The sequence below is a fragment of the Vicia villosa genome, unplaced genomic scaffold, assembly GCF_029867415.1.
Source record: "Vicia villosa cultivar HV-30 ecotype Madison, WI unplaced genomic scaffold, Vvil1.0 ctg.000327F_1_1, whole genome shotgun sequence".
Taxonomy (NCBI): Eukaryota; Viridiplantae; Streptophyta; class Magnoliopsida; order Fabales; family Fabaceae; genus Vicia; species Vicia villosa.
The window spans coordinates 497,968-513,629 of NW_026705147.1; the positions used below are offsets into that span (position 1 = coordinate 497,968).

Consider the following 15,662-nt stretch of genomic DNA (forward strand, 5'->3'; position numbering starts at 1 on the left):
CGAGTAACCAAAGTATATTTTATAGTTTGGAGGACTAGCGGTTGTTTACCGAAAATCACCGTAAACAGTACTACATCTTAATTCCTTCAACATAATGAATGTAGTGCATAATAATTTTGTATGTTGATTGATTTCTTATTTGATGTAATTATGTGTAAAATGCATGTTGTTTTGGTATCATTTTGGTTTTGATGTAATACACATATTTAGTTCATAATAGTTGCCAATTTGCCGCGAATCTGTTTTTGAAACACAAATGTATTGTTGTGCTATTTCTGTTTTATTTCTGATTCACAAAAATACACGTTAAAAAATTGAGAATATAGTAAAATTAAAAAATATATATTTTAAAAAAATAATTTATTTCACCACAGTTTGTTCTTCCAACTGTGTTTTGATGTAGCACGCTATCTAGTTTAGTAAACACTAAAAATGGGGTTGCTAGATACCGAACCAATGACCTTTCAATTGTTCACAATGGTTAATTATTCCAACTTTGGTGATATGTAGCGGGGATTTCTAGTTTATTACCACAGCCAATAGCTCGTGGTCGTAAGTAGCTCACTTACTACCACACCTTTCGTTATTGCTGACCATCACCCATGGTAAAATTTATATGCTAACCATTGGGTAAGGTGTTTTTTGTAGTAGTGAAGTGATTTCAGAGAGGAGTTCCATCTTCTATGCCTCAGAGAGATTTTGAACAAAGAACAAATCTATCACCGAGATAATAGTTGCGACCTCGTCAGAAGTGCGAGCAAGTCGAAAAGAGAAAACATCTAGCATCCGCAGAAAAGGAGTTACCTCCCCCAGAAAGACGAATCCTTTTTGGAGATCCCTCTTCCCAGGGGGAATGTTGAACTTTATCCCGTCCCCTCTTTCTTGAAATTGGAAGCGGGGATGCATCCCCCATAGTTAAGATGGTTACGGTGGTGACCAGCTGGTCGACCCCGGGGGAAGTAGTAATAGTCTCAATGGGTGAGATATGAACCACATGAAGGGAAGTAGGTGTAATTTAGGGAAGATGTGTCCTAATCCAACATGAAGAGCAATCTAACATCTCCAGCTTGTCTATCTTTTCCTTATTATCTGCAAAATACAATCATACATGTAAAAAAACTCTAAGACTTTGTCCTCGCCAAACATTTATTTCCTCTCCTCCTGATTGATTGCATCTATGATGGTGTAAGTGTCAATCCTCTTTATTCTCACCTCAGTAAGAGGCACCTCATGGGGCCACACCCTTCCTCGTAACCAAGTTCGTGGAACCAAGAGCGTATTCACATCTTCATCGTCGCCTTATCCAGAGAAAGAGAACCCAACTTGGTACGATAGGAGTGGGCGTCCCAGTTAAATTGAAGGAAAGACTCGTACTTTGGGAATAAACCTTAGTAGAAGAAGGGAGAATCAGCAAGAATGTAATAAAAAATGAGATGAGCCTCGGGCGTAAGGGGCCTTACCAGAAAAAAAAAAGCTCTCCAGGAAATCACCCTAGTTCATGGTGAAAGGATAAAACCAAGGATCGTTCGAATGGAAGCTAATTAGCCCTTGGTCTTGGAAGTTATCATGGGAGGAACACATCATATGGAAGAGATTGAAGAACAATCTGAGATAAGGCTTTTGAGATTTATATTTAGCGCACAACAAGAATAACCTCATGTAAGCCCATAATATTTGATGGAGCTTAGAAGGGGAAACTTTTAAGTGCTTCAAGACAGATACTTCGATTTCAGAAAAAGGAAACTACAACCATATTCTTGTAAACAGGAACTCATAGAGCAGGATCATATAGTCGTCAAAGCAACTGAATATTCTCTGTTCCGGGCCCATTGGAAGAGTCGGCCATTCCAAGGGATCATCGATCACGACGTTGGCAAAATTTATAGCGTCTTAAGTACTAAAAATAGTTGGAGTTCCCACTACTTCTGTATTCACCCAGCCATACTATGATCCATTAGCATGTTTTATCAATGGTACACTTCTTCAGGCTAAGTGGGCGGCCTTAGAATCTTCACCAGGTGTCGTCCAAGATATTGCACTGGTTCTGCCTCGGTGTTCTAAATGACTCCTCAATTCAACATCAATAAGTTCTCATTTAGTGGTTTTCAAGTAGAGTTGGATGAAATCATCATCGCATTCTCTCATCCATTGATTGTCTCGAATCTCCCACTCGCTAAAAATGGGAGGAGTCATGGGGACCTCAACGTGATTGTACCTTCCGTCGTCATTTTGAAAAACGGCTTCAAAAGAATTGAACGGAGAAGTCTCCTCTTCTAGGGAGTGCCCACCTCCCATTTGTGAGTCAGAATCATCGAATAAGGATATGACCTCTAGACTTACACTATCTTGAGCAAGAGGGATAGGAATCGGGTGATATCCTCATTCCATAGAAGTGGAAACATCCCTTTCAAAACCACCCACTAAATGAACATTATTATCAATCATTTTGGATGGAAAACAAGAAAGGTCGGAAAGTAAAAGCTTGAGTTGAATAAGGTACCTGGTGAATGCGAGAATGAAGGAGTGTGGTGATGAAGAAACACTAAGACTTTGGTCGAAATAACTACTTGAAATCTGACAAGCACTCTTAGAGACGAAGAGGTGAAGGTTATTAATAATGAGAAGAGTTGTGAGTAAACTTGAATAACAGAGTGTGGAAAAGTTCCCTATATGGACAATTCCTCCAACTTATAGGAAAGCACAGCTGGATGACTCGAATCAGTGAAAGAAAGTCATTACAAGATTAGCGACTAGATTTCCCATTGGGGATACACGCAAACTCGAGTGCACTATAAATTGTGACATGCCCTAGCTTGTCACATAAGTCCACGTGTCAAGAGAAGACAACGAAGCGTTTCCACCATTAAGCATTCAATACTTATGTTCCCCATTACTTTTTCAACTGCTTAGAAACGATTGAGTTCTTGCTCACACCAGAAAATATCCTTGAGGTTGGCCTAAAACAACTAAAGGCTTCCCTAGCTCACTCAAAACCCAAAAAAGCCTTAAGGTAAATTTTTCTTGGTCGGCCAAAGCCCTAAATAGCCAAGGCCCAATTCTCCTCAAATTCATTCCACTTAACCGAAAGTATAAAATCAGCTCACATGCAAAAGCAACGTACATTCTTTGATTTCCACTTTTCACCATATTCATCTTGAATCTTGAAGTAACAAGGGCGTTGGAGTGCTAACCATGAAGGTCCGTCCAGCACCATCGTGAAGGAGATCAACATTATTATTTCAAAATTATCAGTTCTCCAACTGCATCCATTTCTAGTTCCTTAACGAAACTCTCTCTCTCTCTCTCTCTCTCTCTCTCTCTCTATATATATATATATATATATATATATATATATATACACACACACACACACATATATATATATAGGGTTCTCTTAAACAATTTGGAGGTTCTGTTCCAATTTTAGAAATCGACTCCAAAAAAAGAGAAATGCAGATAATTTTTAAAAAGTCAATTTTTATTAATTTATATAAATATTTATAAATAATGATTATATATAAATGAAAGGCAAACATACAATAAATTGTTTCCCTATCCTTTTTGAAACCAATAAACTTAAAAGCAAAGTCTATAATCCTAGGGTACAATACATTTTTATCCACGAGTCTCTAGACTATTTTTGTAAAAGATCTACAAACTCTGGCGCTAGAAAGCTAAAAGCATCAAATACAAATAGTATAAAAACATGTTGATTGTTAGAAAAAGGTTTCTCATATTTTACCAGTTATCTTCCAGTGACTTTGAGTACTATGTGTTCCATAGTAAAACCTCCAGTTCTCAATCTCACAAGTGGGCATACTTGAGTCAAGTCCACACATGTTTGCGTCTTCTCTCATACCTAGTCGTATATCAAAACATTTATCACTCAAGAAATTCATATGCGCCTCTTTTAATTATCTATTGAATCATGATAACTTGAAAATAATATGGTTAAATATACTGTAGCAACCTGCCCTAAAAATTAAAGATTAGAGTCGCCACCTATTCTACCAAGGCGAATAGAAAACCTCGCGCAGTTAAGAGATCAGGATAAGATACTATATTCAGGTCGAGGGAAGGTGTTAGGCACCCTCGACCCTTTCCTATGGCTTTGGATCTAAGGTTAATAGTTTTATGGCTAAGAGTGTTAAGGTAAGGTTTATGCTTTCAAGGGTTAATAATTAAGGGAAAACAAATCAGGAAAAAATGAGATTTATGGGGAAGGGGACTCGCCTTGTTGCCAAGTGCCTACGTATCTCCTTAGGGAGAATCAGAGTCAACGTAGTTCGGGGGAGGGTTGTACGCCCTTTGAGTTTGAAATTTGATTTGATATGGTTTTGGAGGCCTTTGAGTAGCCTATCGTAGTTTTGAATGAGGATGAAAATCCGTAGTTTGATATTGAGGTTTTGAAAGGTTTGAAAAGTGTTTTGAGGTTTGGGCGTACAACCCTGATTTAATTTTGCACTATTAACTACAACGATCAATAGATTCGATCGCCATAGTTAACAGATTTGAAATTGTATCGTTACCAATTTTAATCAATTGATCTGATTATTACTAATAACGAATTAGGATATTTTTTATAATTTTTAGTAATTAGTTTGCATCGTTACCCCTCGCAATCGATTGATTCGATTAAAAAGAATAACGAATTAGAATAAGAACAATAGAAAGATTAATCATCGCGACTAATAAGATAGTCGAAACCATTTAATCAAATAGAAATTAATTATATTTTAATTAAATAACATTTTAATTAAAATTTATTATTGACCGTAGCGATTAATTGATTTAATCGAAACGAACAACAAATTAGAATTTTTAACATAAATATTATATGTTAAATTATTTATAAAAATAATTATTATCATATAAATAAATATATTAAAAAGAATTAATTAAAACATATAATTAATTAAAACTAATTTAGGTTATTAGGGTTGGGATTCAGTATGGTTGCTTTTAAGGTCTATGGTATGGGTACTAATCTAGGTTGTTGGATCTGGCTAGTGGATGAATTAAAGGTTCAGATCTGGAGTGTATGGTGGGGCGTATAGGCCAGGGTGCATGGGATCAGGGACTTAAACCTTTTATTAAAAATAAGGTTGGAGGGGAGGCTCGAACCTGCGACCTCTCCCTCACACACACGCTTCGTCACCATCCCAACTAAGCTGCTTAGTTGTTTAACATACGCTTTCATTGTATTATATGAGAAATCAAAAAGAAACATGGAAAACGCGCGCGAATTTTTGAATGGGCTAATCAGGTGATGACACCTCGTCATCTTCTCCACAGGATTTACAAAGAACCTGCAAGCTTTGTTACGGTTTTGCTAGGGACCACGTCGTAGCAAACTAAAACTAGGGAAATAGCGAATAACACATAATTATGTATAAATGTGGCGCGACCCCCTCGTCTCCTTCGTCTCCTTCATACGAACCTAAGCATGTTACTATCTTGCCCTAATTTTACCCCTACGAGAAACCCCTAATTGAAACCCTAAAAGCTTCACACGACCTCTAATAGCAAAGTGTGTTCTAAGCGCATAAACTCTAAAGAAACAAACCAGAAACAATTATAGCATCACAAATAATCAGAATATACCATTTAAAACATGTGAGGATACGTATATTATGCCAATCGATCCAATGTTCAGAACAACATACCTTGGTCAATTGGAGGTCGATCTGGGGGTGTTGCTGCAGCGTGATGATCCCAATAGATTCAGAAAGTCTCAAGGATCATAAAGCAATGCTTAAACCTCTTTGAAATGCTTCCAATCCTTGAAATCGAATTTGAGTTTCTTGACCAAAATTTTGGTTCTTGAATATATGCTTCTGAGCAGAGTGTCCAACCCCTACTCGTGTGCCTCTCTTCCCTTACTTATAGAGGACTCATTTAGGTTAAAAATAATCTTCCAAAAGCCCTTTGAATCAAATCTTGAGATTTTGAGAAAATTGGTTTTTAATCTTTTATCAAAACCTTCTATTTTGGTCTAATTTTGTGTTAACTCTTTCCAATCAATCTTCCACGAAAATCATATAATAATCTCATATAAATGCTGATTGGAATTGGTTACTATGTGGCCTTTTTCCAAATATTTGATTTCCTTTGATTTATACAATTTTAAATCATTATTTAAATGAATAAAAATCATATAAAAATCAAATAAAAATGTAAAATTCATGGCAAATCACTTTGGATAACCCAAATTGCTTGTGGACCAAGTTTAAGTCATAAAATATAGGCCCATTTGCAAAATAATCCAACTTGAACCTCCTTTATTTCACATTTTGTCCTCTAAAATTACCCAACTTTGACCAAGCATATCTCACTCGATTTTTAAGCTATGAGGGAGTTCTAGGACTTTTTAGAAACCTCAAGAGGTCCTCTACAATCCACTTTGGAACATATTTTTCATTTGGAGCTTTTATCTTGATCATATCCTCTTTGACAAAAAACTGCTTTTGAAGGATGCTTGAAAAGGACCTGTAATCTTTTGCATTATACCTCTCAAATGAAGCATTTCTAGCCTAGGCTTGTGAGAGACAAAGTTGTAGAGAATGCAATCTCCTTCCAAATAGGCTTTGAGTGGGAAATTTTTGATGTTCCATGTGAAAGTAATGGTCAGTCAAAGTTGAGTTGACTTTCTCCTAGAGAAACCCTAATTTGAACCTTTTTGTATTTGTTCATCTCTGAGTTTCTACTGATAAATCATGATCAAATTTTGATCACATGATGGATATACACCTCTACACTTGATGTTTGACCAATGATCAGAGGTTTGGACCATGCTTTGATTGTGGTTGACTTTTAGGTTTAATCAGTTGACTGGGAATCTTGGAGTTTGTTTGAGCATGTAACTTTTGGAGTTGAGCCTTGATCTTTGTCATAGAATTATCTTAGATCATGATGGACCATGGAGAGCTTCATTAGAGACCTTGCTTTGCTAGTTCCCTCAGGAGAATACCAAACCCTAGCTTTAGAAGACTCTTGCTCAGGAGAATGACTGGATGAATCTCTTGAACTTTGAATCATTGTGAATAGAATGTGGAAGGCAAATTTTGGGGTATGACATATACGATACCCCCTGCAATGTTAGCAAAATTTGGTTTACTCCCTGTAAAAAAAATTGGATTCCCCCTTGAAATGTTAAGATTATGTATCTTTTGCCCCTTTAGTGTACAAGTTACCCCCTATAACGTGAGCGAGTTTTGGTTTAGCCCTCAGATTCAATGTTCAAATTGTCCGCTTAGGGGGCAAAACAAAAGAATATTTACATTACAGAGGGGGAATCCAAAAAAAATATTATTACAGGGGGTAAAGGGAAACTCGCCTACATTGTAGGGGTATCGTATATTTAATCCAAAATAATAATAAAATGTTGTTGACATTTTAATATATTATTATAATAAATATATATGTCTATAATCAAAAGAAAAATGATATATCAAACCATAAATGATGGAAGTGGATTCTTGACAACTGCTTTTGGGGAAACACTAAATATTATCTAAAATTTATTAAAAAAACATGAAATATAATTTAAACATTATAATAAATAATCATGAAGAATAAAGATTGACATGAGTGTCCATTATTAATTTCAAAGAATTATATTAAAAATAATAATTTGTCATTGAAAATATAAAATAAAATTAATGCATTAAATTTTTATAAAATTATAAAATCAAAATGTATCTCTACAAGGGTAGAACTAGCACCCTTTTGCTCAAAAAGAAATGCTTTAGTCATTGGGCTACATCTTCTAAATTGTTAATTATTTAGCAAACAATATTTATATTAGTTATTAGTTATTAAAATTTTTAATCATTTTCTCAATTTTGAGGTCCTTGATTTTTTAAGCCCCTATGCAACGGGCCAGGTTACACGGGCCCATATTCGCCCTATATATAACCCAGTGTGAGTTTTCCGATACCTAATTTTTTTATTGCAGCAGCTCAAATAAAAAGTCGATCCCCATCTCATCAAAGTTTGTTGATTCTCGTCGTAAAATCTTGAAGATGATAAAGGTACTTTTATCAAATTGATAAAATCTTTGATGTGAGGCGAATTAGTTTTTTAGTTTTTCATTAGTTTGTTTGGATTTGACAGCTTTAATACTTGTATCACTCTCTAAATGTCAATTTTCTTTGTTCAAATCTATCCTTAGGTTGTTTTACATGGAATGTGATCTTTTACTCAGATTCTTTATTTATTTATTTTTATGATTTTTCGTTCCTTCTAGTTGATCCCCCTTCAGATTCTTTCAAACATTAGCATCTTAAACAGTATTTTTAAGTCTTTTAATTGTTTTTTTGTTGTAAAAGTTTTTTGAGTTTTCTTGTCTTTGGTAAAGTATCTAGTTTTTGAAAATAATATTTTGTTATGAATATTTGAGAGACTAGATCAGATGATACATATCGACATTTTATGAGTTGATTTTTTAATTTTATTAATTTAATTAGTCAAAATTTGGCTGAATAGTATCAGTTTTAGTAATGGCGAATATTTTATTTTATTTCTTAGAATATTAAGGAATCAGGTACAAGGAATCCAATAACTAGTCTTGATGCACATATGTATCTGAAAGAAATAAAGGATGCATTTAAAGATGAGAAGTACAAGTACAAAGTATTTTTAAGGGCCATGAAAGATTTCAATTTAAGAAGGTTTGATTTATTCATATCAAGATTAAAAGTTTTTAATTTGTTTATAGTAATTGATTTGATTCTTTTCCTTTGATGTATTTCCAGAATTGATATTGTAGGTGTGATGGAAAGAGTGGAGAAATTGTTTCAAAGGCATACAGAATTATTATTAAAATTTAATAACTTTTTGCCAGATGGATTTGAAATCAAACCTTCACCAAAGAAGCCAAATTTTCCAGTAATGAATAAAGAAGATGCTGACAAATATTTGGACAAGGTGAAGGTATGAGGATTCTTAAGTTATAAGATAAATTCTTTTCATACACATTCGTTTAAGTTTTTGGAGCGAAAATTTACTAATTTTTTAATGTTTATTGCTATGACTATAATGGATCCTTTTTATGCAGACTCGGTTTCAACATCAACCATATGTATATGATTCATTTGTAGACATGATGATCATGTATAAAAACAAAGATAAGAGTCTCGAGGAGATTTATGAAATGGTATGTGGTATATTTTCTATGCCTTTCATTTTTTTTTTACTTTTGTAATGCTCATTTTATTTATATTTAGATTTTTGTCCAGGTTGCTTCACTTTTTAAAGATCATCATGATCTTGTCGATGGATTTACAAATTTTCTTCTATAATATAGCCCATGATGTATAATGAATTTATTTCGTAAAAATCTATGTGATCATTTAATAAATATCGATGGTTTTATTTTGGAGAGAGTTTATTTTTATAAATTTAATTTTAATATTTGTAATTTGAGACTTGATGTAAGCAACTATTTTCAACAAGATTGTATCAATTTAGTTTAATATTTTTCGGAAAATGTTGAAGATTTATATATGATAATGAAATAAAGATAAATTTATTTAAGAAATTACTTACAACATCAAAAATTAAGAACTTATTTGGTTAAAATCTCTTTTGGAAAAAATCATTTGTGCATGTGTGTTCCAACGAATATAAGTGTAGGTGTTGGATAGTAGAACATGTTACTTCCTTGATAATTGTGAGTTGTTGAGCAGACCGTTGTACTGAATCTTCTTAATTAAGTTCCATGATCCTATCTTCAAATGAACCACTTTTGATTCTGAAGTAGTAAGCTTGGAATATATCACTTTCTTTTCTTTGTTCTTTTGATGATGTATATGATGATTAGTTCGGAAACTACTTTGTTATGATAGCATGAGAATATCAGAACCAATAGGAACAAAACTTTGTCTTTCAGAAATAATGACAGCATCATTTCTGAAGAACGACACATGAATTCCTAGATCAAATCTGTATCTGAAGAGATAATTGATTTGTTGGTGAGAACACACGAACAATTCGAGCAATAGTATTAGAGTATTTCAGAATAGAACAATGTTTTCATGACCCTTGATCCCATCCTGAATTGAATAACCTTCCTTAGTTGGGAAGCAGAGAACTGAAGTGATGTTTAATCATCAGTTTTGACATTAACCTGACTTTCAGAATCTTGCTATGGTTATGGAGATAACTTCCATAGCAACCTACCACTCTTGTAGGGGATGTAGAAGAATCAATCATAAAAAGTTGATCAATACTTCAAAGACCATATCTCATATGCACTAAATACATACCTCATGTATGACTACGAGATACTTGGATGCCAGTTTCCTGCACCTATAAAAGAGATTCCCTCTAACAGGTATCTGAAGCAGATTTCAACGAACATGGCATTAACTGGTCTTTACTTGTCATGAGTAAACTGTTCAGACTAAGCCTACCTCTTCAAAGAACAAGGATCCACAACCTTCCTTGCACTACCACTGATTCATTATGTGAGGACATAAGTGAACCCAAGCAATAAAGAGAAGCTTCAAGTATATACCAGGAAACTTTAATCCTTTTATTTCTAAAAGGAGACCAGTGGGAGGTGAGCCTGAAATTGTAACTAAAAAGTATGGTAGAGTCTCACTAGAAAAGAGGATCCCAATCAAGAAGAAAGCCCCTGGAGCGGTGGCAATACCTTGAACTATCAATGATAGAATATTCAAAAAGGTGCTAATTAATTTTGGGTCTAGTGTGAGTTTAATGCTATTATCTATCTTCAAAAAGCTTGACATTGGAAAGATAAGCGAGAGTAGGACAAAATTGAAATTTGTTGATCACACCATTAAGTAGTCTTATGGGATAGCTGAAGATGTATTGGTGGAGATTGATAAGTTTTTCTTTCTAGTTGATTTCCAGATCATGGACATTCCTAAAGATGAAGAGACTCTTATCCTTCTATGTAGACTATTTTTGCTTACTAGTCGCTGCAATTTTGATATCAAGAAAGGGACACTAACAGTAAAATCTTTTGATGAAGAGGTAACATTAAAGGTGTTAGAAGTCAAGAAGCAAGGTGCAGGTGGAAAGAATCAATCTTCGGTCGGTATGATCAAAATTGCGGGAGAAAGTAAAATGCCAAAACCTCTCCCAGAAAGAGTCTCAAGCATAGTTTCTCAGATGGCCTCAGCTCACTCATCTATCAAAAGGCCTAAGTTCCTTCAAGAAGTCAAGAAGAAGAATAAAGAGGAAAATCAAGGTGAGGAGATGAAAGTGGGAAGTGACTTGAGGAGAAAAGTGGTTCGTGCTTTTCATTCAAATAAGTTCATGGTTGTGGAAGTGACAAGCAACAAGGTTTGGAAGAGGAAGTACCCTCCATAATAAAAGGGTAATAGATCATCGAGCCATGCGACGTTAAACAAAGCGTTTCGTGGGAGGTAACCCACGCTTTTAATAACGTAGTTTTCTTTTTATGTTCGTTTTTTTGTTTCAGGTAATAAAAAGAGGCCTTCTCTGGTGAAAACTAGGAAGGAGTAGTTGGAGTTGTAGTACCCTCTGTGAGTCACCCCTCTCGGTCTTGTTCTGAAACATTGAGGTCAATGTTTAGTTCAAGTTTAGGGGAGATTCACTCTTTGTTTTTCTTTTTATTTGTTGTTATGATGTGTAAAACCATACATTGAGTTCTTCCCAAATTTGACCGAACTTTTTTGTTTTTCATAAGAGTTTCTGATCTCAAAAGCAATCGAGAATAGTATATAGAGATGAAGGGATGGTTATTTGAGGGTAGGAAGTTCGTAATAATGTGACAGAAAGGGGGTTTGTTTGATCACCCTTGGGTTCCTAAAAAGTGATACGAGTCCAACTTGTAGATTTGTACCATAGTGCTTGTATCCTGAGAAGTACTCCTTAAGTAGTTTACTTTAACAGTCTGGCATAATCTAGATTCACATGCATGTATGAGTGGTTGAGAAATAAATAATGTTGGCACCGAATGATGAAAAGGCGGTAAAAGGCAGCCGGCCCACTAAGTTAGGTAGCCCTCAGCTTAAATTGTTACTTATTTGGTGTTTGAAAAAAAATTAGAAAGCCTTAATTAGTCTCATGCATGTGATGATCATCATACATTCTATTGTCTTAATTTGATTGTCCGAATGAAAAAGGAGGAAAATCGGAAGAAAAGACTTAAGTACAAAGCATAGTTGGAGAGGTATTAGAAAGGGGAGCTCATGTTTTAAATGCTCTCATAGAAACTCCTCGCGTCATGTGTGTAATGCCCGGAAATTTATTTATTCGCTTAATTTAGACGTTTGTGATGTTTATTGAATTTTTGCGTTTTGAAGCAATTTAGTCGGTATTAGTTCGGGATAGCGGATCGACATTTAATTGGAAATTTTAATATTTTTAGTATTAGAAATATTAATGAGGTAATATGTAGCGTTTTGGAAATTTTCCGAGTAATTGAGATTAGGCAGGAAATATGAGGCATTGAGTAATAAGTTGGTATATTAAAATAATTGGATATTATTTTTTTGGAATAAAAATGAATGTATTATTTTTATTATAAGGGTAGAAATAATATTGGGCTTATTTGTGGTGTTATTAAGTAATTAAGGGGTGTATTTTATTAGGTCTATTTGGATTTACTACTTAGAAGTAGTGGTGACATTTCTTTTAAAACAAAAAAATTGAACACCAAAAATTAGAAGTGGAGGCTAGGGTTTGTGAAGAGGAGAAAGGGGATCCAAAAGTGTTGCTCTAAAGTGCATTTTTTTCTCAAAAATTCCATTGAAACTTCTTAGAGCTGCAATCAATCCAAGGTTAGGGTGGGATTCTCTTCCTATAATGGGGTTTATGATTAATTGCATGTTGGGGATTAGGGATTTAGGTTATTGATTTGCTATGTTGAATCTGTTTACTGTTTACTGTTGTTGTGTGAAATCAAAAATTGAAATTTGTGAATAATAGTGATGCTGTGCACGGTCGGCACTATATCCATTGACGGACGACAAAGAGAAATCATTTGAAGGCTGTTTCATTTTTGTACTGGTTGATATACATATGCAGTATAATATATATATATATATATATATATATATATATATATATATATATATATATATATATATATATATATATATATATATATATATATATATATATATATATATATATATATATATATATATATATATATATATATATATATCGGCACTATATCTATTGACGGACGACAAAGAGAAATCATTTGAAGGCTGTTTCATTTTTGTACTGGTTGATATACATATGCAGTATAATATATATATATATATATATATATATATATATATATATATATATATATATATATATATATATATATATATATATATATATATATATATATATATATATATATATATATATATATATATATATATATATATATATATATATGGTATGAATGACACCATTTAAGCAATGTTAAATCTTTTTTTTCTTCTATGCTATTCCAATATGGGATATGTCTTATTATTTTGTTTTCAAATCTATGTACACTGCTCTCTTTTTATTACTGTTACTAAGACATGCCATTTTGTTGCCTTGTTGTTCATATGTATGTGTTGTTCGATTTTCTTATTTCATAATGTACTAAAGAAACATATAAAATGGTGTATCACAATATAATGGAACCATAATTATTAAATGAAAATATAATTAGAAATAGTAGTATAGGACTAGTAAATATAAAACAGACCCATTTGGTCGAAATAGCCGAATTAAGCGGTATATTTAGTTGTCCGGAATTTGATGAAAATTTACGTGGCAGCTAACTTTAATTAGTACATTAACATGATGGTGTTCTTTTGTCGAAATTGTAATATTAATTGGTCGATTAAATTAATAGTTGAATTAATTTTTAATAAGCCTATTTAATTATAATAAATTGAACTTAGATTAACTATTCGATTTAGCGGTAAATTACGGCATCTTGCGAATTCGACCATGAATGTGATTGTTGTGAATATCTTTGTGATTCTTTTGCTAATAGTATCGTCCGTTGATTTGATGAATTGTCAGGAATTGTTCCATTGTTGTATGAAGTTGTTGTATTATGTGTGAAGTGTATTACCTTTAATAATCGGTAATAATTGTGATATGGGCGTGTGCCTTGTAACGAATATTTTTGTGAAGTAAATGTTGATGATGGTGTTGTGTGATGTTCGGTCCATCGAGTCGCATACATTTGCCTATATATTGTGACGGCCTGGTTTGGCAAATTAGTGACGAAGGCTTATGCCTTGTGCCTCTGAATTGGGCAATTGGTGACGGGGGCTGAAGCTCCGATTGGTACCACATGCATATACATGAGTCATGTCCCTTATATTTCTATGTGATTCATAGCGTAACGTTTATGACTTTGTTGTGATTTGTACCTTTGTGACTTATTAAATGATGGGATTATGTGAAGATGTGAATTTGTGACTTAATGATAGAATGACGATATTAATATTTGTGGATGTGATTAACCGAATATGTCTAGTTTCTAATATATAATTTATCATGCGCTCGATTATATGAAGTGATATCTCACCCTTTCGTTGTTTCGTCGTTGCCTTTATATTGGTAACGTGCAGGTGATTCGCATTGAGAGGAGGTTAGCCGAGTTGGTCTTGAGTCGTTGTCGCTCTGATACGTAGCACTCGGGGGGACGAACGCGTTAATTACTTGCTTTTGATTTATTATGTTTTGGCAAATACTTGAGTTTTCTTTTGGAGATTTCCACTTTAATGGTTTACTTGTTGAATTATGATGTTATGAATCTTTGAACTAATTGATGAGTTTCCGTTGCACTTCTATGGAAGTTGTTTTATGTTAAAGACTACCATTCGATGTTGTCGGTTCTCCCATACTTTATGAATGCTATGTATCTGCTTTATGCGACGAGGTGATTCGTCTTTGAGAATTAATATGTGATACCTCAATTGCATACTTTATGAATTTTTATACTCTGATTTTATTTAAATTTTGTGGGTAGAATTGGGTTGTTACATTAGTGGGCAAAAATTGAAATTTGGGAATAATAATGATACTGTACACGGTCGGCACTATATCCATTGACGGACGATGAAGATAAGTCATTTGAAGGCTGTTTCATTTTTGTAGTGGTTGATATACATATGCAGTATATAATATATATATATATATAATGGCATGAATGACACCATTTAAGCAATGTTAAATCTTTTTTTTCTTCTATGCTATTCCAATATGGGATATGTCTTATTATTTTGTTTTCAAATCTATGTACACTGCTCTCTCTGTTTTTATTACTGTTACTAAGACATGCCATTTTGTTGCCTTGTTGTTCATATGTATGTGTTGTTCGGTTTTCTTATTTCATAATGTACTAAAGAAACATATAAAATGGTGTATCACAATATAATGGAACCATAATTATTAAATGAAAATATAATTAGAAATAGTAGTATAGGACTAGTAAATATAAAACAGACTCATTTGATCGAAATAGACGAATTAAGCGGTATATTTAGTTGTCCGGAATTTGATGAAAATTTATGTGGTAGCTAAGTTTAATTAGTACATTAACATGGTGGTGTTCTTTTGTCGAAATTGTGATATTAATTGGTCGATTAAATTAATAGTTGATTTAATTTTTAATAAGCCTATTTAATTAGAATATATTGAACTTAGATTAACTATTC

General features: G+C 33.4%; 1 protein-coding gene across 1 annotated transcript; it reads left to right on the forward strand.

Annotated features, from left to right (window-relative positions):
- Positions 1-4,134: 4,134 nt before the first annotated feature.
- Positions 4,135-9,302, forward strand: LOC131626874 (paired amphipathic helix protein Sin3-like 3). Its single transcript, XM_058897711.1, has 5 exons — positions 4,135-4,152; positions 8,530-8,672; positions 8,757-8,934; positions 9,059-9,157; positions 9,240-9,302. Exons 1-5 carry the CDS (start codon positions 4,135-4,137, stop codon positions 9,300-9,302), a joined length of 501 nt encoding a protein of 166 aa, XP_058753694.1.
- Positions 9,303-15,662: the final 6,360 nt, after the last annotated feature.

Excerpts from the sequence above, each read along its gene's own strand:
- LOC131626874 (XM_058897711.1), top strand. Across the intron at positions 8,673-8,756 it reads AAAGATTTCAATTTAAGAAG|AATTGATATTGTAGGTGTGA; the intron begins GTTTGATTTATT and ends ATGTATTTCCAG. Across the intron at positions 9,158-9,239 it reads TCGAGGAGATTTATGAAATG|GTTGCTTCACTTTTTAAAGA; the intron begins GTATGTGGTATA and ends ATTTTTGTCCAG.